The sequence below is a fragment of the Onychostoma macrolepis genome, chromosome 02 (assembly GCF_012432095.1).
Source record: "Onychostoma macrolepis isolate SWU-2019 chromosome 02, ASM1243209v1, whole genome shotgun sequence".
NCBI classification, from domain to species: Eukaryota; Metazoa; Chordata; class Actinopteri; order Cypriniformes; family Cyprinidae; genus Onychostoma; species Onychostoma macrolepis.
This window is the reverse complement of record NC_081156.1, coordinates 33,598,146-33,625,815: the sequence shown is the minus strand read 5'-3', so window position 1 is coordinate 33,625,815 and position 27,670 is coordinate 33,598,146. Positions and strand designations below refer to the sequence as shown.

At 37.1% G+C, this 27,670-nt stretch overlaps 1 protein-coding gene across 1 annotated transcript; it reads right to left on the bottom strand.

Annotated features, from left to right (window-relative positions):
- Positions 1–537: 537 nt before the first annotated feature.
- LOC131528774 (macrophage mannose receptor 1-like) lies at positions 538–27,670 on the bottom strand. Its single transcript, XM_058758143.1, has 8 exons — positions 27,634–27,670; positions 27,193–27,556; positions 26,769–27,104; positions 13,944–13,959; positions 1,665–1,893; positions 1,144–1,479; positions 902–1,002; positions 538–672 (listed from the first exon to the last, which is right to left on the bottom strand). The coding sequence occupies exons 1-8, from the start codon at positions 27,668–27,670 to the stop codon at positions 538–540; spliced, it is 1,554 nt and encodes a 517-aa protein (XP_058614126.1).

Genomic DNA, 27,670 nt, shown 5'->3' with positions numbered 1-27,670 from the left:
AAGTGTTAATTCCATAATGAAATCAATCCGATCCTTTAGTCCTCCAGATTTTACAACGCAAATTTGATTTCCCTCAAATACTTTTGGGCATAATCAAAAGCATAAAATGTACTGCATACACATCATTGTATTATATCTAGCAATCATGAAAATGGGAATAATATGCTAATTCCCTTCAAAACGTAGAATGTCATTACAGTACATATCAAATACAGATAATCACTAGATTACATATCTGAAAGGTCCTATTTATACTTTTAATGATTTTAGAAAAAAGAGAGCATTAAATTGGGTAAATTTAGTCAAAGAAAGGTTTATTATTGTAAGAATGCAACTGTTTGTAGTTAAAGTTAAGTTAGATTCATTAATGTACAGTAATTACTGAACTAAAACTTACATAATATGACCATTCATGATTTTTAAATTTCATGAATTTCTACTACTATTTCCCATTTCCTCTAAACAATATAGTTCAAACTTAACTTTACATTCTTTAAGTCTATTTTATAGTTTACTTTAAAAGATTTACACTGAAGATTACGGTCCTCTACATATATTATTAGAATTGGGCATACGGTTGATCTCTTCATGAAACACCTCTTCACCTTCAACCCTTCTCCAGCTTATTTTGCTGTCATTTCCCAGCCCCATGCTCTTCAGCTTTTCACTTATCTGGAAGACCAGCAAGAAAGAAATATATTAAAAAAAAAAAAATGAAAAATCATGTCAGGCTACATATCAACATTAAGCTTAAGTTGCAACAATATTGATGATATGAGTAGTGCTGGCTAGCTGTAATGTAATGTATTTTAACACATTATTGTTTTCCTAAAACCCAGTACATACTCTGCACCAGAATTTGACAATGACACTACACACAGTGTTAAAGGCAGATACAAACCTCATTCAGAATGGCCGTCTGTACTGAACGATCATTCAATGCGCATTTTCCATTACAGGACAATTTCAGTTTGACAGTCTGTTTTCTAGCAAACTTTTCATCTAGAGAAATACACAGCTAAAGTCATCCTCAACATATAAAATACATGTAAACATATCACAGTTGTTTGTAATATTTGTTTCAAGAGTGATTTAAAAACCTTTTATTTGAATAATCTGCTTCTGTGAACTGGGGAAACTCACCTCCATGGCAGACAAAAGGCTGCCGTAGATCACAGCTGTGTTGAGCCCATTTCCCAGAATTATTTCTTGACATGCCAACACAGTCACCAGATCCTGAACTCTGGGATGGTTGACCTGCTGCCCAGTATCTGAAGAAGCGGCTACAGTTGTCAGACCATTCCCAAGAGTCCTGGAACAGACCAAACCATATAATCTCTGGATATATAACAAGTTTATGTACACGAGACGAATCCTCTCTGTTGTGCATGGTGGACAGATCTGTGTGATGCATTCTGCAGTAGCTCTGAGCATCAGTCCAATTCATTGACAAATCTATCCTGAGGTGTCCAGTGCTTTCTATGAAGAAGTGAAAAAAAAAATTAAATCAGATCTCAACTTTATTTTCACCTAAACAATATATTTATTCACATAAACTCTTACCTCACCATTGTAACATGAAAAGCAAGTGGAATATGAGCATCCATAACTCCTCCATGTATTTACTCCAAGCATAGCACAGTCGTTTGCACTCTGTGGTTCACCGCTGAGCCAGTTACTGTACTGTCCGAATGCATCTCCGTTAGACCAACCCCAGCGTTTCTGTGTCCCCTTCTTCAGTCCAATCCACACTGATCCATTGTATCCAGCATCCACTATATTTACCAGCCTGTTCACATCAGCAATGCTGTCTACAGTAGCCAGATCGGTGAATCTCTCTCTGCAGTAACTCTGAGCCTCTGGCCACGACATGCTCGCATTTATATAGTGGTACTGACGAGAAAGAGCAGAACTGCTCCAGAAGAGCCCTGTTCACATTAAGATGTTAAACCATCAATACATGAGCACATCATCATCAATACAGATTATAAACGACCACACCAACCTGACAACACAAGCAGCACAAACAGACTCCCGTCCATGGCTGCTCACACAGATCCTCTCTGCTGGATTTTAGAAAGAAATGACCAAACGAGTAAGGTTTTTCTATATCAAATTCAAGATTCAGATGACTAACTGTCAATTAACATCTATTAACATGATCACAAATCAAATTATGGCTAGATGTGATGTTTTCATTGCTTACCTCTAATTGATTTTTGTCCTGTAAATCCTTTGGAGTCGTCCAACTGCTACTTTCACCTCAGGAGGGCAGTGGACATGAAAAGGAGTGAGCTTAACCCTCTATCTAGTTTCTAATTGGTTAAACTAATGATGTTATAAATCACTGCGTATTCAACACTCCCCACTCTCTTTGGTCCATTTCCAATAAACACACCCTTAAAAGTTCTTGGCCATGCACTCTCAGAAATAAAGGTACAAAAGCTGTCACTGGGGCGGTACCTTTTCAAAAGGTACACTTTTGTACCTATTAGGTTCAAATATGTACACTTTAAGTACTAATATGTTCCTTTAAAGTACCAAAATGGACCCTTTAGGTACAAGCATGTACCTTTTGAAAAGGTACCACCCCAGTGACAGCTTTTGTACCTTTATTTCTGAGAGTGTGAAGAACAAAATAAGCTGCATTGTGGACCTGACCTTCAGCCAATTAGTCTAACAAATCCTGTCCCTCGCATACACCGATCAATTCCTTTTACCATGTTTAAATCTACTATTTGAGCTACAGGGCTTTCCTGTAGCTCAAATAGTAGAGCATGGCGCTAGCAACGCCAAGATCATGGGTTCAATTCCCAGGGAAAGCAAGAGCTGATCAAATGTAAAAACTGTAACTTGAATGCAATGTAAGTCGCTTTGGATAAAAGCGTCTGATAAATGTAAATGTAAATCCACATAATTTAATTGATTTTCCCCCTCACTAAATGGCATTACTTTTAACATTTAAACTTCAGGATGAGCATAAGAATTAGATGAGAAGGTTCAGTCTGCACCATAATATAATGCTATTTTCTCTAAAAGTTCAAGCCTAAAATGTTTATTTGTTTACGTAAAGAACATTGTAGCATTAAATGTTTTTGCCCACAGACATGACAAACACAATAAAAACATATGCTGATTTCTGTGATGGCAAGGTACGAACAATTCTGATATTCAAATACTTCATTTTCATTGAAGACGGCTTTGCATGTTGTCACTGGTCAGAACATCTCGCCCCAAAACAGCTGAACTTGAAGATATTTTGACAATTTGTTTAACAAAATGTTCCACCTAGTTATCTTCATTACAGCAAAACAAATTATTTCATGCTCCATGCCAATCATATACTGCATACACACACAGTATGTGACCCTGGACCACAAAACCAGTCTTAAGTAGCACGGGCAATAGCCAAAAATACACTTTATGGGTCAAAATTATCTTTTTTTTTTTCATGCCAAAAATCATTAGGATATTAAGTAAAGATCATGTTTCATAAATTTATTTTCTAAATTTCCTACCATAAATATATAAAAATGTAATTTTTTATTAGTAATATGCATTGCTAAGTAGTTCATTTAGACAGATTTTCTCAATATTTAGATTTTTTGTATAAATCTCAATTTTGAAAAACTGACCCTGACTGGTGTTGTGGCCCAAGGTCATATATATATATATATATATATATATATATATAGAGAGAGAGAGAGAGAGAGAGAGAGAGAGAGAGATTTTTATTTTTACATTCACTTTAATAAAACAACTGTTCTTCAACCATTTACATCACTTTACAAAAAAGGACATATTTATATCAGCTCTCCTATAAAAACAATTTTCCCATTAACAACTGAACATAAAGTGTTACAACACCACTGAATTTCAAAGACATTCGTCGTACTCATTAAAATTAAAATTAAAATTAAAATAATAATTCTTGCTTTTACCATATTTTTAAAAATAAAAACAACATCTTATTTCTTCTGGTAATACAGATAGCATATTTTGCTTGTCCCACAATAAAATTAATAACATGACATTTTGACTTTTGTTTTGGACTGTAAAAAAAGCCAAGAATAAAATCTTGCTTTGTAAAACAAATGTTAAAATAATAAAAAAAAAACTTTAACAAATCAAAAAGAGGGTTAAGTCGATTACAGTCCATGAAACAATGAAAAATAATCTCTCGTTCCAAACAAAAAGGACATTTGTCACTTACAGTGGGGTTTAAAATAGATACAAAAGCATTCACAGCAATAGCTCCATGTAAAATCCGCCATTGTAAATCACCAAGTTGTTTTGTTAATGGTGGTTTGTAAATTGCTCTCCAAACAGGCTTTATTTCATAATTAATCCCTAATTTTTCTCTCCATACTGTATCTGTTTTAATACTTAAATTGCGTTGATGAATAACTTTCACAATGCATTTATACAGCATTTTCCCTTCTACTGTACAAAAATCAATGTGTTCATTAACTATTAAATTTAACAGAGGGCTAATAAAACAAGACCCATCTATAGTGGGGGAGATTTCAATATCTGGGAAAATATCTTTACTGTCAGGAATTAAAGTTCCTGCACCAAACTCTTCTAAAAGTGTCTTCTCTTCATCAGTTAAAATCATATTCAATTTATTGAGATACTTCTTAGCAAAACATATTGATCGAACCCCTAAAAGGGTAGCAATTTGTTCAGGTCTGTGTAAATCATATCCTGATTCATTTATAATATTTTTTAGCTTAAAAATCTTTTTATTCCATAAATTTGTTAAGCCAGGAAGATCTTCTCCCGAAACATCAAACAGAGCTCCAAAAATGAGTGGTTTTTCCAGCAACCAATAAAGAGAAATTGCTGGTTCCATCCATCGATTTTTAAAAAGACCCCACACTTTAAATAAGCTTTGATAAAAAGCAGGAATTCCAGTAAAATTCAATCTTTTATGATCCATTAAAATCAATGTTAAATCCATTTCCATATTTCCCACTCTCAATAACATCATCAGCATAGGCGGAAAGATATAATGGATTATAACAACCAGGAAAAACCAGACCTTTTAAATTATCTCGCAACTTTTGAAGTAAAGGTTCAATGGCTAGGGAATACAGCATACAGACATGGCACATCCCTGCCTAACTCCCCTCTGAACTATAAAAGGAGCACTCAAACCACCATTAATCGTAAGAACACTCTCAATGTTACAGTACATAGCCTTAATCATTGAAATAAAAGAAGGACTAAATCCAAAAGCCTCCAAAGTATTCCATAAAAACAGATGTTCAACCCTGTCGAAAGCTTTCTCTTGATCGAGAGAAATCAACCCAGAGTTCATTCCCAAAAGTTTTGAAGCATCCAAAACATCTCTAATTAAAGCAATATTATCAAAAATAGACCTGTTAGGAATACCACAAGTTCAGATTTATAAAGGTCAGAATAAAAATCTACAGCACAGCAACGTATATCAACAGGCTCAGTAAATTCTTGTCCTGTAGCTGACCGTAAAGAATGAATAATTTTACTTTGACCTTTTTTCATTTCCAAATTAAGAATTTCAAAGAATTTCAAAGAATTTCAAAGGAGCATCCATTTGAGCCACAGTTTGAAAACGTGAGCGAACTAAAGCTCCTTGCGCTCTAACTCCCAACAGGTCATCAATATACTTTTTTTTTTTTTTTATAGATGCTATTACACCTTGTAAGGCAACAATTTCCATTTCTAAAATCTTCATTGACTGGGCTATATCTCTAGTAACATTCAGAGTGTACTTTTGACAAAAATCTTTTATAAGAACTTTACCACAATCCACCATTGTTGTAAAGAAACATAAAAATGTTTTTGCTGTTTAAAAGTTTCCCAAAAAAAACTAAAATTATCTATACAATTTTTATCACTTAATAATGAAGTATTAAAAATCCAGTATGCACTCTTACACTTAACACTCTTAATTAACACACTACACAAAACTAAACTGTGATCAGAAAACCCCACTGGAATAATTTTACAAACTTTAAAAATATTACGTTGATACTGAACACTATAAATTCTATCAAGTCGTGCCAAAGAGATAGAATGTTCAGTACTATGAGCCCATGTATACTGTCTGACATCTTGATTCATACTTCTCCATATATCACATAAATCATGGGTTTCAATCAGTTGTATTAGTGTTTTCTGAGAAGCAGCATGTGGTTCTATATGATTTCTATCCAACTTATCATTAGCATTACAATTAAAGTCTCCACCTACAAATAACAACTCATCTGGATTTAATTCTTTCAAAACAGCATCTACCTTTCTAAAGAAAAGAACTCTTTCTAAACCTTTTGTAGTTTGTCGTGCTTCTATACCGGTTAAAAGATCCAAAAATTCATAATTCACATCTTCGTCATCCATAAGCACCTCATAAATAGCGAATGCATATTTACCTCTTATCTGGATGGATGCTGTTAATGATTCTGGATGCTTCCCCGCCGGTGACCGTCCTGGCTCAGTCAAATTCGTACCTCTTGGAGCTCGTTTAGAATGTATTCAGGTTCAGATAACAAGTTATTATTATTAATTAATCACTCAGAGACTTGTTTAAAAAGGTTAACGAATCACCAAAGCATTGGTTTCGTTTTATTAAAAAACAAATAACTCATAAGCAAATAACAACAAAATAATAGCGAATAGTCTTCACCACGAAATGTCGTCCCTGACCAAAAGTCTAACAAGCATTTATATAGTTCTCTCCGTTACTGCTTGTAACTGCCTCCTCCATCCCAGGCAGGAAGCATGACCTTTTAAGTCAGAGTCTGCACAAAGTAATGTCAAAAGTTCAAAAGGAAATATTACTACATCTCTAGATAGCGCAGGTGTCTGGTTCTATTTTAAACTATAGGAAAAATTGTGACACCTTTCTATAACATAAGCCATACATAAGCCTATATACCTAAACCACAATTTAACACCTCTAGCAGGCATTATGAGCATTTTATGCCATGGTTAGCTAGAAATTCCATCTCGCATATCTTTGCAAGATGCATCTTCTTGCTTTTAACCGTTAAGTTACAAAATAAGCACAGCAACTATATAACCGTTAAACATACACAGTTATCATCATCTATGGTTTCAACATAGGATATATTTATACACAGCTTTCAACACTCATATTTTTATAACAGAAGTTTAAAGTTTTACTGTCTCTAATTCATTTGTTAACTTTTGCAATTCAGCTGAAAAATGACATAATTTAATCATCTCTCTTATCAGTTTCATTATTCTCTTATTCGTCGTTTCCTGTTTTCTCATCAGTTTCAATATTGCTTTCATTTTGAAGATGATCTTCTGGTCCTCTCGCTCTCTCTTGGGCCCTTCTGCGGCGTTCCTTCTTCTCCTGTTTCTTGACCTCCCTACTCCAGTCTCTTTGTATCCCTTGAACTAAAAAATCATCAAAATCAACTTCTATTTTATCTGACCTCTTCTTCACGTGTCTGCTAGAGGATTGATCAGGGAATCGCATATCAGATGAATTAGGAATTGACATTACAAGTTGCATATAAATTCATAAGTACTATTGTAGTTTTCTCAAATTTAACTTTAATCTTTAAAAACCGACCAAAAATTATTTCATCAACTTCACAGGATAAAGGTAAAAAATTATTTGAAAACAAAACAGCAACACCTCCACTAATAGAGGATTTATGGCTTAGGATAATCTGTCCATCCCATTCTCTTCTCCAATCAATCTCATTTTTAGAATCACTATGTGTTTCTTGTAGAAATGCAATATCAATTTGCTTTTGTCTAATAAACTCAAATAACATCATTCTTTTATGACCATCTCTGGCACCATTTAAATTTAAAGTTCCGATTTTAAAATTTGTCATATTTATTTTAGAGACAAAAACAAAAAAAGAAAAAAAAGAAGAAGATTAGAAAAGCTGCCAAAGAAACTATTTTTGGCATAATTTTAGAAGTTGACATCATCATCATCCTTAGTAATTTTTTTAAGTTTGTTCACAATTTTTCTAAGACGGTAAACCTCTACATCTTGACAAGCACCCTCTTTCATTAGATATGTCACATCATTTACGAATTGTTTACAATCAGGGAAAAAATCTTCAATTTGCACTCCTTTCATTCCCTTTGTTTCTTGCAGAAATCTGCTAATGTCTTCAGCTCTATACAAACAAATCAAGTTTTCGTTTTGAGAACTAGACAAATTTGAACACTGAGATATATTTGAATCGGAGCAATCTCTATCACTGTCTGATCCCACATTCTCACTACCACCATCATCTTTCTTGACTTGTTTAATAGCCTTTCCACAGTTTTTTTTCTTTCTTTCTTTATTGGGATTTTAAAGACAGATTCTGCTTCCTTCTCAAAATCAACAACAATGTCTTCGACATCTATTTCATCAGCGTCTGCCACACACAACTTTTCAGAATGTTCAACCTGCTCATCAAACATCAGGAGGAGAGTATCGTTTTTACTAGATTTATTAATCTCTGTTGTATCAGATTCAATCTCAGCAGGTAAAACTTCAATCGGCTCATGTTCATCGGCTTCTACTGCAGACGTACCGGCAGTCTCCGCGTCACCCGCGATCTCAGCCGGAGAAAGAGCAGAACCTACTCGTTCCGAGTTTATGTTCGTTCCCACACTGTCCTTTTTATTAGGACAATCACGAACAAGATGTCCGATTTTACTACAACTAAAACATTTAATTGTTGTATCAGATGTTGCAAACACTGTATAGTCGAACCCATCAATTTTGAACTTGAAAACCAGATCGATCTCATCTATTCCATTTTTCAACACCATGAAAACTTGTCTTCTAAATGAGACTAGATGTTTCACCAACGGCGACTTATACCCGAGAGGGATTTTCTTGATAGAGGAAACCAGTTTCCCATAACGAGATAACTCTTGCACCAATACGTCGTCCTTAATAAACGGAGGTACGTTGGACAGTACAACCTTTCTAGACGGGCTACTCAAAGGCAAAACAGGCACAAGTGAACCATTCAACACCACGCCACTTTGTACAGCGTCATTTGCCTTTTCAACCGAAAAAAAGAACAATTGCCCATGTCCCACAATCTCTCCCACCGCTAAACAACACTGTTCCACATTGATTTTAGACTCCACCTTCACTCCATAACGGCGGGTTAAATCATTAAAACTCATTGTGTTTTGGTTCGTCATGCCTCCCAGCACAATGCTGGTTGCAGACACAAACACCCCTAAATGTTAAAAATCACCAAACAAACCAACACATAAAAGACAAACACACATAAAAAAGATAGAAGATAGAAAAGTTTTTAGCACACAGCTACAAACACACTCACCCTCACCATGCACTCCCACAGAGAGAGAGAGAAAGAGAGAGAGAAAGAGAGACTTGCAATAAACATGAAATGTGCAGACGGACAGACTGATGTCACTTACACAACAGCTGGGATGTTGCAGCGTCCGTCCAGTTCTTGTCTTCTGTAGCTGATTACTCTTTCTTTATGGACAGTCTAACTCCACTGACATACAGCAGACAGCAGGTCTCTTCTAAGAGATACACAACAAAGACATTTAATGAATCAACATGCATTATCCAAATCCATATGCAATACATTTATTTTTATTGCGACTCTAAATTAGTTAATAAGATTTACAGTGGGGCAAAAAAGTATTTAGTCAGCCACCAACTGTGCAAGTTCTCCCACTTAAAAAGATGAGAGAGGCCTGTAATTTTCATCATAGGTATACCTCAACTATGAGAGACAAAATGAGAAAAAAAATCCAGAAAATCACATTGTAGGATTTTTAAAGAATTAATTGGTAAATTCCTCGGTAAAATAAGTATCTGTTCACCTACAAACAAGCAAGATTTCTGGCTCTCACAGACCTGTAACTTCTTCTTTAAGAGGCTCCTCTGTCTTCCACTCGTTATCTGTATTAATGGCATCTGTTTGAACTCGTTATCAGTATAAAAGACACCTGTCCACAACCTCAAACAGTCCAACTCCAAACTCCACCATGGCCAAGACCAAAGAGCTGTCAAAGGACACCAGAAACACAATTGTAGACCTGCACCAGGCTGGGAAGACTGAATCTGCAATAGGTAAGCAGCTTGGTGTGAAGAAATCAACTGTGGGAGCAATTATTAGAAAATGGAAGACATACAAGACCACTGATAATCTCCCTCGATCTGGGGCTCCACGCAAGATCTCACCCCATGGGGTCAAAATGATCACAAGAACTGTGAGCAAAAATCCCAGAACCACACGTGGGACCTAGTGAATGACCTGCAGAGAGCTGGGACCAAAGTAACAAAGGCTACCATCAGTAACACACTGCGCGGCCAGGGACTCAAATCCTGCAGTGCCAGACGTGTCCCCCTGCTTAAGCCAGTACATGTCCGGGCCCGTCTGAAGTTTGCTAGAGAGCATTTGGATGATCCAGAAGAGGATTGGGAGGATGTCATATGGTCAGATGAAACCAAAATAGAACTTTTTGGTAAAAACTCAACTTGTCGTGTTTGGAGGAGAAAGAATGCTGAGTTGCATCCAAAGAACACCATACCTACTGTGAAGCATGGGGGTGGAAACATCATGCTTTGGGGCTGTTTTTCTGCAAAGGGACCAGGACGACTGATCCGTGTAAACGAAAGAATGAATGGGGCCATGTATCGTGAGATTTTGAGTGAAAACCTCCTTCCATCAGCAAGGGCATTGAAGATGAAACGTGGCTGGGTCTTTCAGCATGACAATGATCCCAAACACACCGCCCGGGCAATGAAGGAGTGGCTTCGTAAGAAGCATTTCAAGGTCCTGGAGTGGCCTAGCCAGTCTCCAGATCTCAACCCCATCGAAAATCTTTGGAGGGAGTTGAAAGTCCGTGTTGCCCAGCGACAGCCCCAAAACATTACTGCTCTAGAGGAGATCTGCATAGAGGAATGGGCCAAAATACCAGCAGCAGTGTGTGAAAACTTTGTGAAGACTTACAGAAAACGTTTGACCTCTGTCATTGCCAACAAAGGGTATATAACAAAGTATTGAGATGAAATTTTGTTATTGACCAAATACTCATTTTCCACCATAATTTGCAAATAAATTATTTAAAAATCCTACAATGTGATTTTCTGGATTTTTTTTTATTCTCATTTTGTCTCTCATAGTTGAGGTATACCTATGATGAAAATTACAGGCCTCTCTCATCTTTTTAAGTGGGAGAACTTGCACAATTGGTGGCTGACTAAATACTTTTTTGCCCCATTGTATAATGCAAAGAAAACACAAAATGTCCAGTAACCAGCAAGCATCATTAGAGAAATATGGAGAGGTGAACTTTTTTTATGAAAAGGATTTCTTTATAACAACAAAGTCCTTTTTTTTTTTTTTTTAAAGCCAATTCTTTATTCATCCCAGTAGGAAACAAACTCTTCAAACAGAAGATCCAAAATGCCTCTCTTCTTTTAAAATTAAAGCAATATCACATCTGCTTAAATTAATTATGTGCTCAATACTAAAAAAAAAAGAAGAAAAAAAAAAAGGACAGGATGACCATTCTTTGAAGGGTTCACCTTTTTATTTAAACTCCTGTGTTCAGTGATATGATCTCTTACTTGACAAGAAGTTTCTCTGACATAAATGCTTAAATATCTGACATTTTTAGTATTGCATGTGATAAAGCATGTACTGTTTATATTATCTTTATAAATCTAATGTTTAAAGCATTTGGCATTTTTCATATTTTTGCTGGGATATATTATTCCTGAAAGGGTCGAGGTTCCAGAATCCTTTGGGGAACATGCTTTACCTAGTTTGTCCCTGATATTTCTGGCTCTATTGTAAGCAATAAGAGCAAGATCTTTGAATGTATCCTTTAGGGATGGATCATATTGCTGAATATCCCAGAATTTTTCCACCACCTTATTTATATTAAAAGGTTTTGTTGAATAAGTGGTACAACATGTAAGACCTGACCTTTTTTTTTTTTTTTTTTTTTAATTTAGACCATTTTCAGAGCTTCTAGTTTGTACCTTCTGTTCTGTACATAAAAGCCACTTTTTCTTATAGTCTGAATTTAAACACTTTTTATAGGCATACCGTAATGATTCAAGATAATACAGATGGTTACAAATACAAATGGTTTGAAAGAAGAATTTATGATGTACTTGCTTATTATATAAATTTTGTGAATTGTAAACCAAAAAAAGTTACATTTAGGTGTACATTTAGATTTGATATCATTTGTTGCTCTTGTAGAATACTGGCATATTTGATGATGTGATGACAGTCAAAGATCCTCCTCTTACTTCTTACAAAAGAGCAGGAAATATCAGGGACAAACTAGTTAGTGTCACGGGTTGTTGAGGCTTGAAGCTCAATAGAGCATGAAGGAGTCAGGTATGCAAATGAACAAAGTCTTTTAATAAATCTACACCGAATGCAAAAACACTACCTCTTCAAATAACGTAAGACAGGACAAAGAAACAGGAAAGGAAGGGCTATAAATACTAACCAAACGAAAGGAACTAATGGCATAAATTAACAAGGAACAGGTGATACAAATGATAATCAGGGAACTAAGGAAAACTAGGTCAGGGCAGGTAGAACAGAAAACCCAATGAAAACAAACTCAGTTAGACTTGCTTTAGCACAAGATTGAGTTGTTTTGAGTGGAGAGCTTCATTTTGACCTGAATATAGGCAGTTTGGGGGGACTGAGTTAGAAGTTATGGATTCATGTTTAGAGTTTTGCAAAAAAAAAAAAGAGGCATAATTTCAGGAAATGTGTTTAAGCAATTGAGAAAAACTGTAAAAGTCTCCAGGACATTCTCTCCAGAAAACCTTTGACTATAATGAAAAAATAATGAATAAAAAATAAAAAAAAATACAGGATCTTAATGATTTTAATGCACATTTAAAACAGTTTAACTAAATCATTCAATAAAACAGGTTTGTGATTAATAAATCATGTCCGATTGCCACCAGAGGTCGCCCTTCCATTATATTGACTTTCACACCACGCAGACTGTTACACATCACCCTGGACTGCATTTCCCATCATACATTGCATTGATTACACACAGCTGTACCAATCACACCCTCACCTAAAAACTATTACACACACTATATAACACCCACTCAGATCCTGCTCAAGTGGCTGAGTATTGTTGAGTGTATATCACTCTTCTAGCAATAGCTATATTACAGAGCCATTCCAAGTTTCCTGTCCTAGTTTCTAGTTCTAGTTTAAGTCTAGTCATTTCGTGTTGCCTTGTTGTCTGGTTCCTGATCTTCTGCCTGTGTATCTTGGATTAACCCTTTGCCTGCTGTTTCAGACTGTGTTTGCACCTCGCCTGGACTATTGCTTGTGATATTTGGATTACACCTCGTCAAGCCGTCTGGATATTGTTTGCTGATCATAGACCTACGCTAGCCCTAGGAATATTCTTTGCCGTGCCTGTTTGCCATTGTTTGACTCTTGCCTTTTTTGTGACCACAGCTGTGTCCCAAAGCTAAGTGTACGCACTTCGGAGTGTGCATTTTAAGTGTGAATGTGTCACAGTGGGCTGTCCAAACTGAAGTGCGTGGACTCCAAGGGGTGTATTTCAAGTGCCATTGTGTCACAGCGTCACGACGTAAGCTGTCCCAATTCAGAACGCGCCCTCCAAAGACCGCATTCCAAGGCCGATTGCGTCACTGAGGCGCAAAGAAGGCTGCCATAATTCTAAAGCGACGTCAAATGCGCCCTCCTTTTCCCAGGAAAATGAAGTGTCCATCTGATGGACACTTCGCACCCTACCATATCCCAAAATTCATAATGCACTGATGAGAGTTCTGTGGGGAAATTCACATTGAAATGTAAGTTTTGTGTTATCATTTACTCAAATACCTAGCGAAACAAGTGTTAAAAGCCAGGGATTTTTTTTTTTAACACAAAGCCCACAAACAATAAGACAACCACTATATAAGGCAATAGTCTTTACTTTTGTTGTGTTTTGTAGTGCTGTCATGTAAGATATGTCCACAAATGTTTTAACCAAACTTGAGCACTTCAATATTTTGTATGCATGCCCTGCTGTCATATTTTCTAATGCTGCACCAATTTTTACATATGTTTAAATATGTTGTACATATTTTCAAAGATTGCACCATTGTCTAAATATTTCCCATAAGTGTTTCCATTTTCTCTTGTTTTAGAATTATTCTGGAAAAAATTAGCCTGTTTGGGAAGGACTTAAATACTAAGGAAGTTAGACATTTTTTTTTTTTTTTTTAGAGACAATCTGAAATTCATTGTGCTGTCGTTGTTAACAAGCATGGTTTATTTGCTCTGTTTTAGAATTGCAAGTGTCCTGGGACAGATGAGGGAGTGAGTGGAAGCTGGTGGAGCTACTCGGAGAGGACATCCAACTCCAGAGAAACAGAGGAGAGAAGAGCACAGGAGAGCAGGGGGAGAACAGAGAGACAATAAATTATTTATTAACCCTTCTCTCAAGAAGAGAAAATGGTGGAAAAAAATGGGTACATTATAATTTTTCAGTATGTTCTTTTGTCACGTTGTCAATGAAACAACCAATTTCTGTAGTTTATTGTTGTGACGCAAGTTAAAAACGAAATGGTAAGTTGTATACATTACAAAAATGAATAATGTAATTTATTTGTAAATGAGACCCGAGTACTTTCTGTACATCTTGTATTTTTCGTTATGCGTATTCACATGTGTAAATAAAAGGGAAGTAATTATGTACATTTGTTCATTTTTAATGCAGCTTACAAAACATTCTTCTATGCACTTATTTTTTTTGCCCTGTCAAATGTTTTACACATTAAAACCAGTTGTATACATTACTGAAAGTACTTTTCACAACTAATTACAACATAGCCTAGGTTTAACATCAGAAAAACATTGATATTGAGCGCAGCCCAGCACCTCATCAGCGACTCAGAGGACAATGCAGTGGACAGTTGAACGAGGCATGCCAAACACTCTGGAGAGCACTCTGTATGATGCACCACTGGCCAGACAGAAGAGAAATACCAGAGTCTGGATTGTGGCACTTCTCCGAAGATCCAGCCCAAAACCATTAAAAACCTGTCCAGCGCTGGCACATTCAGCTTTATCCTGCAGTACAGGGGGTCTGGTCTGATTTAGGGAAAGAAGGAAAAGAGAAATTGTTTAGAGCTATGACAAAGTAATTGGTAGAAGAAATATTGAGATACTTTAGTAAACTACTTGTAGTAACTACTAATACCACACTGGGGAAAAACTACTAGTCATATTTAAAAGAAAACTGTAGTTAAAGGGATAGTTCAACCAAAAATGAAAATTCCAAACCTGGAAAAACTTGAGGATGCAGTAAATGATTACAGAATTTTCATTTTTGGGTGAACTATCCTCTAATTAAAAGTGTTATCTTGCATACTCTAATATACTTAAGGTATTGAGAGTAAAGGTATAGGCCTACAGTATTGTTCTGAAAAAGAATTAGTCAGGATGGTTTTGCATTAATATTACTGCTGCACTAATGTGTGCTGCATTTTACTTCTGAATTTGTTCTAGGTTGTTAAATTTAAAGTTGCCTACTTCATATACTGTTGGGTTTAATCTACAACAATTTGTACGAGAATACTTAAATGTACTTCCTTGCAGTCCACCACTGATTATTTTGAAAATGAAAGCAACAACATTTTGTCAGAATATTAACAAATTGATGCTAACTATATCAGAGGCTGCATCTGAAGGACTCGGACTGGCCATGCAGGGCACTGGTCAGCTGTCACAGCTGCTGCTGAACATTGAGTTGTTCAATGCCCTATTTATTTATGTTTCACCGTTTTATTTTTATGCTTAACTGCCTAAAAAAATCTGGGTTGCAAACCTGTCTACATATGCATGGTCAAGACAATGAACTATATAAAAATCACACCTTTGTAAGATATCAGTCAGCATTTGAACTGCTATGTGTATGTGTGTATTTTGTATTTCCATTATTCAAGTAATCTCCAAGCAGTACCTGCATTTAAAGTTGTAATCCGGCAATTAAGGCCGCAGCAAACCAGTGTAATTTACCTGGCAGTCTCCTCCATTATGACGTAAAACAAAAACATGATCAATTCTGGCTCCACCTGTCCTGTCAGGAGGGCAGCTCTCCTCTCGCACCGTTGCTATGTGACAGGAGCGGCAATCCGGAACACCTGGTGGCGCAATTAGGAAATCCTGCAAAGGCGGAGCGTCTCAAGCACTTCCAAGGGTCCTTCATGCACTTCAGAGGCGTGGCCTTCGAAGTCCATGCACTCCAAAGTGCGTATGTAGCGCCCTCACGGCCTGGTGAGGGAAGATATTAAAGGGGTCATATAATGCCATTTTTGTACAAGCTAATATGATTCTTTAGGGTCTAAATTGAAAGTTTGTAATATACTTTAATTAAAAATTCTCATTAGTATTGTAAGAAAACACTCATTTTACCTGCTCACAAACAGTTCTGTTTTCAGCACACCGTTTTAGTGCGTGTGTTTTTAAATGCTAATGAGCTTTGCTCGCCCCGCCCCTCTGTTCTGTGGGGCGTTTTTGACACAACACACTTGGAGTGTTGCCTTGACAACAGTTGAGGGTATATTTTGAAGAATGGCAGCGGGAGTCTCTGAGGATACTGTGCAACCGTAACGTTTTGTTCATTAAAAACGTGGGATTATTAATTATATTGAGAACGTCGTAAATAGAAAACATGCATGTACCCTGAATGTAAACATTAGCCACATACATCGTGAAGCGTGCTAGCGATTTGCAAAGATTAATATAAAGATTAATATAAAGGTTAATTAAACGTTACACTCACTTCTTCTGGAGGTTCAGCAGGAACACGAATAGTTGGTTCCGATTCTTTTTTCAGGAGCAGCTTCTTAGCAAAACCAGCTTTATACTGACCTTCATTTATAAAGCAGTCTGGTGAAAAATGATTCGCGCAAACATGAAAACATTGACGTTGCTCGTGGGGAATATTCCCTTCAAAAGCGAAACTCAGCCACTGTGTCTTCAGCGGTTCGGACTTAGGAACATCAAAATGACTGCTGTGTTCATTATTGCACCCGAGAACAGAACACCACAATCGCTTAGACGCCATTCTGCTCATAGACAGCTCCAGCGTATATCAACAATGACGCGCGGACTATGATTGACAGTTCGCTCACGAGCAAGGGCGGGTCTGTGTTGAAACACTGCTGTCAATCAACCATCGTGGGAGGGGCATCCGACCGTGTGGCGTCACACGGTCGAACGGCTTGATTTGAGACAGGGTAAAACAAATAAGGAGATTAAAAAAAAAAACACTGGATGGATTTTTATCATTTTATGATGGTTGTGTACAGGCACTGCTAACACACATTTCAGTACAATCAACTTGTAAAAGTGCATGTACTATTATATGACCCCTTTAAGACAATAAAGACACAGGGCACGGAGCTGCTGCTTCACCTTCTGAGTCTGTGTATTGTTTTTTTTTTTTTCATTAATGCAATTATTTCTACATTTTCATATATTAATAAACATAGAACACAGGAACATCTCCTTAGCAAAAGTCACAATATGCAGAAAAATCAGAAATTACTCAAATACAGATTCTCATCAGGTACTGTTTTCCACCAATTAAACATATCATTTTAGTAAACAGTTGGAATGCAAAGTACATTATGAATACTGCTTAACATCTTAACTGATGTACCAAGTTCCATGTCTTCAACTCTCTTAAAGTACTTAAATGAGCCCTGGAATTATTGCACATGTTAGCAAAAATAATTATATCTTTTTATACACTACTTGCTCATTACACTTTCTCCTGAAACAACTGATTTCTATTTTCAACACTTTTCACTTGAAACGTATACCTCTTATGTGTTATATTAACCGTCAAAACACATTATATATCAGTAAATTCACTCCATTTTCACATTTCTGTGATCACGGTATCCGCCATTAGCTTAGCATTCACATGTGGAGCGCGTGGTACACGTGTGGTTGAACCGAACTTTTAAACATCTATTTAGGACTATTTACACACTTTAGTGTATGACATTTGCCATTTTCACACCACTAACATATATAAAATGAATTTCTATGACATTATACATTTTCATACCCGGTGAGGGAAGATATTAAGACAATAAAGGCACGGAGCTACTGCTTCACCTTCTGAGTCTGTGTATTGTTTGAGCAGCGCGCCCCCCTTCCCCAGCAGGTGAACGAGTCCAAAGACAGAAGTAATCGATCGTCCATACCATTCTCGGCAGGGAGTATTAATCGTTGTCCACAAAGATCATACTTAGTTAATACACAATATAGATCACACATTAATGACATTTAATTTCTTTTCTTTTTTTTCGTGACAACAACGACATATTTAGAAAGAAATCAATTTTCTTTTTCTTTTCTATTTTTTCTATTATTTGTAACTACTACACTCTCCCCGTCAAGATAAATGTCGTCCCGACATTACTCTCCCTTTTCTTAACCCAACTAAGAAATGTTATTTCTCTTGACAATATCTTGTGATATCAATGCCCTACTGTTTGTATGCAATGTCTCACTGCTTGTGTGCACTGCATGTTATGAATAGAGGCATATGTTGGGAACTACACAGTCTTTCTTCTTCTTTAATGTCATTCTTTTTCTCCATTACCTCAGTTTCTTCAATATACATACGAGTACACTGGCTCATACTGTTGTGCTAGGTAAATCCATGGAGTTAAGTTCTGCATCCCATATGGCATGGATTGGAACACCATTGTGTTTGCACGGCCAACATTATAACATGCCGGAGTGCCCAAACAATCATAAGTAAATGTCTTTGGAGGTCTCCTTTCCCTCTGAGGCCATCTGTTTTCCTGTCCTGCCTCCCTGTTATTCTCACATGGTGTTACATGTTCATCTTCCATGTCATCAAATCTCCCTCCAGGTTGTTCCTCCTCCATCCTTCACATCAACTTCCTTTTGAGGTATCTCCTCCTCTTCCATTTGGACTTCTTTTCCATGATCCTTTTCTGCCTCTTGGCTAATTTCTTCTCTTTCCTTTTCAGGTTCACCAGACTGGATAAATGGTAAGTCTTCTGTAGAACCTGGTCGAAAAGAACGCACACGCATAATCTTAACTCAAGAACATTCCTGAGTCCTTCCTTCATCAGCTCGTAAAAGTTACAAATGACCAACCCAACGCCAAGGTATCTGACTAAGCTTCCTGTCTGTTCTCCTTATCATCTCATGAAGCTGGGAGGAGAACATCTGGCCATTCTTTGAAGCACAGGATTTTCAATGTTGGTCTTGACCAGTTTACCATAAATAAAGTCGAATAAACAGACAGTACAAAGCACGTGGGATCTGGACATGTTCCAGCTCAGACCCTCCCTAAGTCCCCTGACTGCTTTTGACCATAATTCAATGATGGTATCAACAAGGAAAGACAGATATATGTTAACCAGACTTGAACAAACCTACAGCACAGACATCCTGGTGACCTCAGAGCAAACCCCCTTTTCCAAGTTGCATTCCAAGACGATGCCGCCTCTTGTGCTCGGACAACAAAGAAACTCTAGTCACACAGAGTTTCTTTCAAAAGGACAATCCGGAAAAGACTGCTGCTATTAAAAAGCAATATACTCAAGAGACGATATTTGTATATGAATGTGGTATTTTGTTTCATAAATCTGACTGTAGTTATCAGAACTTAGGATATTTTAATCTGTGACTTAAACCATTTAGTAGGTAAAATTATAGGTATTCAATATATAACTATCTCATGTTTGGTATTAAATTTCACGTTATGCTGATTCCAGTACATTGAAATAGATGAATGTTGACTTTTAGCCTCACAAGGTATGATTATAACACTTTGTAGAAATCTGCTAGTATATTGTGGCTCAGGTGACATATTTATGAGCAGATAATGTATGCACTAAATATTAGCCATGTGGGGCGGGGCTCCGCCCTACAGAGACAATGTGATTGGGTCAGACAGTGACTAGGATGGACTTAATTCTGTCCGATAAAACAGACACCCCAACTTTGAACAGTGCTCAGAACAAAGAACGGGGTGAAACAACTGGTGCAACTGCAAGAAACATGGCTGAAAGTCTGGGCGTTGCCCCTCGATCGTGCTGTGAAACATCTGGCTGATCATCAAAAGACTTCGACACCCTGGCCACGTCTGACCAAAGAAAAACTTGCAAAGCTGCTGCGTAAGAACTTCAAACTCACTATTCGCGCGCTGCCAGAGAGTCATCCAATCCAAAGGAGGAATCCCGAGTGATGTCACGCGACAACACGTCAGCAGGAAAAGTCCTGGGTTTCCCTCCAGCAACCCCTAAGTACAGCCTTCAACTTCAACTCACATCAAGTAAAACAGACAAATCTCTTATTCACTGAAGCTGGTTGAATTGAATGAATCGTTAAAAGATAACAATAACTGAGTCTTCCGTTTGTGACGTCCCAATAAGGTCGTCCTTAATTCTCTAGAAAAGAGAATAGTTACCTTCCTTCAAACTGCTTTGATCTTGCCATAATATGTGTATGTGTGTGTATGTGTTTTGGTTATTTGTGTTGTACCCTAGAATAGTAAATAAACGCTCGATTCATTTTTAATGAATAGTCTGGTGCCTTGATTTTCAAATCTTAAATTATTTGCCATAGATCGTGTTACCTGTTGCTCAGGCAAATTTCCCAATCAATTCTGTATTCTTATCAACAATAAGAAGCATTGCTGAATTATACCGTATTAATACTCGCTGGACGAGTCGTTAATAAGGTATAAATTATACAATTTTGATTAATATCAATTAATCAGATCAAAACCGAATTTCTATGATTTGGTTCCCTAAAGCTAAAATTTATAAATGAAGGATAAAACCTTACAAATATTACACTTAATTTACTAACCCTCTGTTTCCTTCCTCAGGTTGTTGAAACTGGACTTCAGATACATTTTCATCTCCGAGCTCGACGCTTTCTTGCCCAGGGTTCTGAGGCTGGATGACAGGTAAGTAACCATAGTAAGGATAATCTTCATCCTCTTCCTCCTCTTCTTCTGGACCTGGTTCACATCTTTTTACTGGTTTTGATCTTTTCACTGGCCCCTTTGTTTTTCCTTCTTTATCAAGATCAATCTCCAATGGAAGATACTCACAAGGCATCAAGAGGTTACGGTGGAGAATACGTGATCTTCCTTTACCCTGTTCTGGTCTCACTTCATAAATCGGGCCCTCTCCTCCCACTTGATGGACTACTGTATGTACAACATCTTCCCAGTGGTTTCGAAGCTTCCCAGTTCCACCTCTAGGTGTCAAGTTCTTCACTAAGACGCGATCCCCAGGACATAACAGAGAACCTCGCACTTTTCCATCATAGTTCCTCTTGTTCCTTTCTGCCATCTTCTTTGCAGTCTGTCTGGTGATTTCCAATGCTTCCTGCATCTCTTGTCTCTATCTCTTCACATACTCCTTATAATCAATAGTTTCTGTTCCAGATGTAAAACCGAACAGTAGATCAACAGGTAGTGTTGGGGATCTTCCAAACAGTAAGTAGAATGGTGAAAATCCTGTAACTTCACATTTTGTGTTGTTATATGCAAAAATTAGTTTATTTAGGGATTCCTTCCAATTTGTTTTCTGATTTTCAGTCAACGTCTTCAACATCTGAAGTAACGTTCGGTTGAAACGTTCAACCTGCCCATTTCCTTGAGGGTGGTACGGCGTGGTTCTTGATCCAACAACTCCACAACTCTTCTTCAACTGAGCAACCAGCTGGTTTTCGAACTCCCCTCCTTGGTCATGATGGATTCTTTGAGGGAACCCAAACTTCAGAGCGTAGTCATTAAACAACTTGTCAACAACAGTTTTAGCCGATTTTGAGGTAGTTGCGTAGGCTTGTGCGAATCGTGTGAAGTGGTCAACAATGATTAAGATATACTGATACCCTCCTTTACATTTATCCAGGTGTAAGAAGTCGATGGAAACTAGCTCGAACGGGTGAGTAGTAACAATGTTCTGGAGTGGTGCTCTGGTCTCCTTACCCGGTTTCTTCTGTTTCAGGCAAACACAACTCTTGGTGATGTAGTGATCAACATCACTGTGCATTTGTGGCTAATAGAACTTTTCTCTGATTAAAGACATGGTTCGATCAAGACCTTGATGACCCATGTTATCGTGTAGTTCTCTCAAAACACACTGCTTGTACTTCGTAGGTAGAACTAGCTGTGTCTGGGTGTTCGTCCTCCTACGGAGGATGCCATCGTCTCCTAGGAAAAGTTTGTCCCAACTACACAGTAAGCATTTACTTTTGGCACTCATGGTCTTAAACAAATGTCTTGTTGGCTTTTCATCTGAAAGCTTAAACTGTAAGACAGGTCCAATGTGATCATCATTTTGCTGTGCTTGTATGATCTCTTCTACAGGTAATGGCTCACCTGCATGCTCGGTTGCCACGGTGTCATCAAGAGAAATCACTGCAGTCCAGGACAAGTTGGGATGCGGTACCTCTACTGATTGGATGGTTGCTTCGACGCAGTCAGATAGTAATTCCTCTGTGCATTCTTTCATTAGTGTCTCGATATCCAAAGACATTCTTGATAGGCTGTCTGCGTCCACATTTTCTTTGCCGGGTCGGTATTTGATATTAAAATGAAAATCCGCCAGTTCTGCCACCCATCTACATCCTGTCGCATTTAGCTTTGCACTGGTTAAGACGTAAGTGAGCGGGTTATTGTCGCTATACATGGTAAACATAGGGGCATAGTACAAGTAATCCCTACATTTTTCCTTGACCGCCCACTTCAGGGCAAGAAACTCCAGTTTCCCTGAGTGGAGGTGATACTTCTTTTCTGCAGCCGTCGGTGCCCGGGACCCATAAGCAATAACCCTAAGCTTTCCACCCTGCTTCTGATATAGAATTGCCCCGAGACCTTGATTTGATGCGCCAGCATGGAGCACGAACGGCTGTGAGAAGTCCGGAAATGCAAGTACTGGTGGCTCAACCAAACAATCTATCAGCCCCTCCAATATTTCCTGGTGCTTGTCTGTCCACACAATCGGTCTGTGAGAAGGCACTCCTCTTTTCTTTCCTTTAGCCTGTCGGTTTCTTGTCTCCTTACATTCCTCCTTCCCTGTCTCCGTTTCTTTCAGCAGGTCGTACAGCGGACTCGCAATTTTGGAGAAACCTCTTATATACTGTCTATAGTAGCTCAACAGACCCATGACCACTCTCAACTGTCCCACTGTGTTTGGTCTTTTGTCTTTCAGATTTCGCACAGCAGCTGTATCGGCCGGGTCCATCTTACTACCTTCTGCAGAGACGATCCTCCCAAGGTATCGCACCTCACGTTTAAACAATTCACACTTCAGTTTTATCCCATGTTGTCTCAATCTTTGCAGGACTTTCCATACATCATCCACATGGTCTTCAAAGGTTCGACTGAAAACTAATGTGTCATCTAGGTAAGGAACGCAGATGGTATCCCTTAGTTCACCAAGACACTCCTCCATGCAACGCTGGAAAGCTGAGGGTGCGTTCATCAGGCCAAACGGTATCCTAATCCACTCGTATAACCCCCAAGGGGTCACAAAGGCTGTTAAGGGTCTGCTCTCCTTTGCCTTGAAGCCCTGATGATACGCTTTCCCCTGGTCGAGAAGCGTAAACCAGGAATTTCCACCCAAGCCGTCCATTATGTCTTGCATGCGTGAAATAGGCTGCCTGTCAGGATGCGTTTTCCGGTTCAACTCCCTATAATCAATACACAGGCGCAAACTGCCATCTTTTTTCCGAACGCATACTACTGGCAAGGCACATGTGGATTGGATGTGTAATCCTAGAGTAATCCTAGGTCAAGCAAAGTTTCTTTCAGCTTCAAATGAAACCATGAACTGCATATATTCTTTCAGTTTTCACAATTTTGTTGACTAAGTTACACTGTCAATGTAACTGTCAAGAATATCTCGAACACACACAAAAATAAAAAAGTATGATAAAACTAGTTCAATATTTCAAATGTATTATGTCACAGTGGAGTAATCTGAACAAACCTTAAGCACTAAACTTCAGAATGTGTAAGGAGGTACGCTTCTGAACAAATAATCATATCACTAATTAAATAAACTTCATGTGACCATCACCTAATGAAGATGCATCATAAATGTTTATAATTATTGCCTACATCTACTATAGAGATTATGATTATTACTACGAATGAAAAACTTTTTCGGTAACACTTTACAATAAGGTTCATTAGTTAACTACATTAGTTAATATTAACTAATAATAAACTGCACTTATACAGCGTTTATTAATCTTTGTTAATGTTAATTTCAACATTTACGAATACATTATTAAAATATTGTTAACATTAGTTAATGCACTGTGAACTAACATGAACTAACAATGAACATCTGTATTTTTATTAACTAACGTTAGCGAAGATTAGTAAATACAGTAACAAATGTATTACTCATGGTTAGTTCATGTTAGTTAATACATTAACTAATGTTTAACTAATGAACCTTATTGTAAAGTGTTACCACTTTTTCTAAATTATTACGAGTTGTACTGTAGCGAAGGTCTAGACAATCACAACACTGTTTAAGTAGCCATTGTGGTTTGTTTGCCCTTGAAATGAAAAAAGCAATGTGCATTGTTCAGGTAGTCAACAATAGTACTTCGTAAAAGAAATACTACTAAATAAAACAATCAATTAAGGAGTTTTCTATTAAACTTATTTTCAAGCTTTTACATCTAAATGTAGAAATCCCTCAAATGTTAAAGGCATGCAAAAAAATATTATATTTAAGTCATACTATTAGTCATCACTTTTAAAACCAAATTTCACATTTTGTCATGTCTAGGCATCACTTGAAAATGGGAAAAATGCACGATTTGATTTAAATTTGATTTTAATGAAATCTATTATAAGAATAATATGATCATACTTTACATATTGCACACACTAGCTCAAACCCCTCTCTACATACCCTGGAAGATTTCAACTGCAGTTTACTTCTTTATTTAATGTTTTATTTAATAAAATAGTTAATTTACAGTATGAGTACTATGCAGATTATGAAATTTGATTAATGCGCACTGTACGCAGAGTGCACATAAAAATTTAATTATACATTTGACTTAAGAATGCAGCTATTTTGTAGTTTAAGTCAGGATCATTCAGGATAAGTTGTTTTAAAAAGTTCACTTGAAAGAGGTACATAGATTACTGTTTATTACATTTACTATTTTAGTTTCATCAGATGTTTGCTCTCCTGATGAAACAGGAGAGCAAACTAAAATGTTTATTTGTTTACCAAAAGAACATTGTTGCATTTTATGCTTTTGCCCACATGTAGGCATAACATAATAAAATTATATGCACATTTTTTAATCACAAGACGTGATTCATTTTGATATTCAAAGAACTCATTTTCATTGAAGACATGTTTGCATGTTGTCACTGGGCAGAACATCTTGTCCTAAATGTCTCATCTTGATATAGAAGATATTGACACTGAATAATCTAACCCTCAGTAAATCTAAAATAATTTCATGCTCCATGCTAGTAATTTATTGGGCAGAATCAGAATAAACATTTTCCGCCGTACATTCACTATTATTAGTTAGTCTAAATGTGAAAAGTGTTACTTCCATAATGAAATCAATCCGATCCTTTAGTTCTCCAGATTTTACAATACAAATCTGATTTTCCTCAAATATTTTGGGCATAATCAAAAGCATAAAATGTACTGCATACACATCATTGTATTATATCTAGCAATCATGAAAATGGGAATAATATGCTAATTCCCTTCAAAATGTATTATTAGAATGGCATTACAGTACATATCAAATACAGATAATCACTAGATTACATATCTCAAAGGTCCTATTTATACTTTTAATGATTTTAGAAAAAAGAGAGCATTAAATGGTAAATTTAGTCAAATAAAAGTTTATTATTGTAAGAATGCAACTGTTTGTAGTTAAAATTAAGTTAGATTCATTAATGTACAGTAATTACTGAACTAAACTTTACATAATATGACCATTCATGATTTTTAAATTATGAGCAGTTCCCATTTCCTCTAAACAATATAGTTCACACTTAACTTTACATTCTTTAAGTCAGTTTTATAGTTTACTTTAAAAGATTTGCATTGAAGATTATGGTTTTCTATATGTATTATTAGAATTGGGCATACGGTTGATCTCTTCATGAAACACCTCTTCACCTTCAAACCTTCTCCAGCTTATTTTGCTGTCATTTCCCAGCCCCATGCTCTTCAGCTTTTCTCTTATCTGGAAGACCAGCAAGAAAGAAATATTTTTTAAAAATAATGAAAAATGAAAAATCATGTCAGGCTACATATCAACATTAAGCTCAAGCTGCAACAATATTGATGATATGAGCAGTGCTGGCTAGCTGTAATGTAATGTATTTTAACACATTATTGTTTTCCTAAAGCCCAGTACATACTCTGCACCAGAATTTGACAATGACACTACACACAGTGTTAAAGGCAGATACAAACCTCATTCAGAATGGCCGTCTGTACTGAATGATCATTCAATGCGCATTTTCCATTACAGGACAATTTCAGTTTGACAGTCTGTTTTCTAGCAAACTTTTCATCTAGAGAAATACAGAGCTAAAGTCATCCTCAACATATAAAATACATGTAAACATATCACAGTTGTTTGTAATATTTGTTTCAAGAGTGATCTACAAACCTTTTATTTGAATAATCTGCTTCTGTGAACTGGGGAAACTCACCTCCATGGCAGACAAAAGGCTGCCGTAGATCACATCTGTGTTGAGTCCATTTCCCAGAATTATTTCTTGACATGCCAACACAGTCACCAGATCCTGAACTCTTGGATGGTTGACCTGCTGCCCAGTATCTGAAGAAGCGGCTACAGTTGTCAGACCATTCCCAAGAGTCCTGGAACAGACCAACCCACATAACCTCTGGATATATAGCAAGTTTATGTACACGAGATGAATCCTCTCTGTTGTGCATGGTGGACAGATCTGTGTGATACATTCTGCAGTAGTTCTGAGCATCAGTCCAATTCTTCGACAAATCTATCCTGAGGTGTCCAGTGCTTTCTATGAAGAAGTGAAAAAAACATTCAATCAGATCTCAACTTTATTTTCACTTAAACAATATATTTATTCACATAAACTCTTAACTCACCATTGTAACATGAAAAGCGAGTGGAATATGAGCATCCATAACTCCTCCATATAATAACTGAAATCATAGCACAGTCGTTTGCACTCTGTGGTTCACCGCTGGCCCAGTTACTGTACTGACCGAATGCATCTCCGTTAGACCAACCCCAGCGTTTCTGTGTCCCCTTCTTCAGTCCAATCCACACTGATCCATTGTATCCAGCATCCACTATATTTACCAGCCTGTTCACATCAGCAATGCTGTCTACAGTAGCCAGATCGGTGAATCTCTCTCTGCAGAAACTCTGAGCCTCTGGCCACGACATGCTCGCATTTATATAGTGGTACTGACGAGAAAGAGCCGAACTGCTCCAGAAGAGCCCTGTTCACATTAAGATGTTAAACCATCAATACATGAGCACATCATCATCAATACAGATTATAAACGACCACACCAACCTGACAACACAAGCAGCACAAACAGACTCCCGTGCAT

Bases quoted from the DNA above. Each gene is read 5' to 3' on its own strand.
- LOC131528774 (XM_058758143.1), bottom strand. From the start codon at position 27,670: ATGCACGGGAGTCTGTTTGTGCTGCTTGTGTTGTCAG. The intron at 27,557-27,633 runs GTTGGTGTGGTC...TAATGTGAACAG, and splicing joins TGTGCTGCTTGTGTTGTCAG to GGCTCTTCTGGAGCAGTTCG. The intron at 1,003-1,143 runs GTGAGTTTCCCC...GTATTTCTCTAG, and splicing joins GCCTTTTGTCTGCCATGGAG to ATGAAAAGTTTGCTAGAAAA.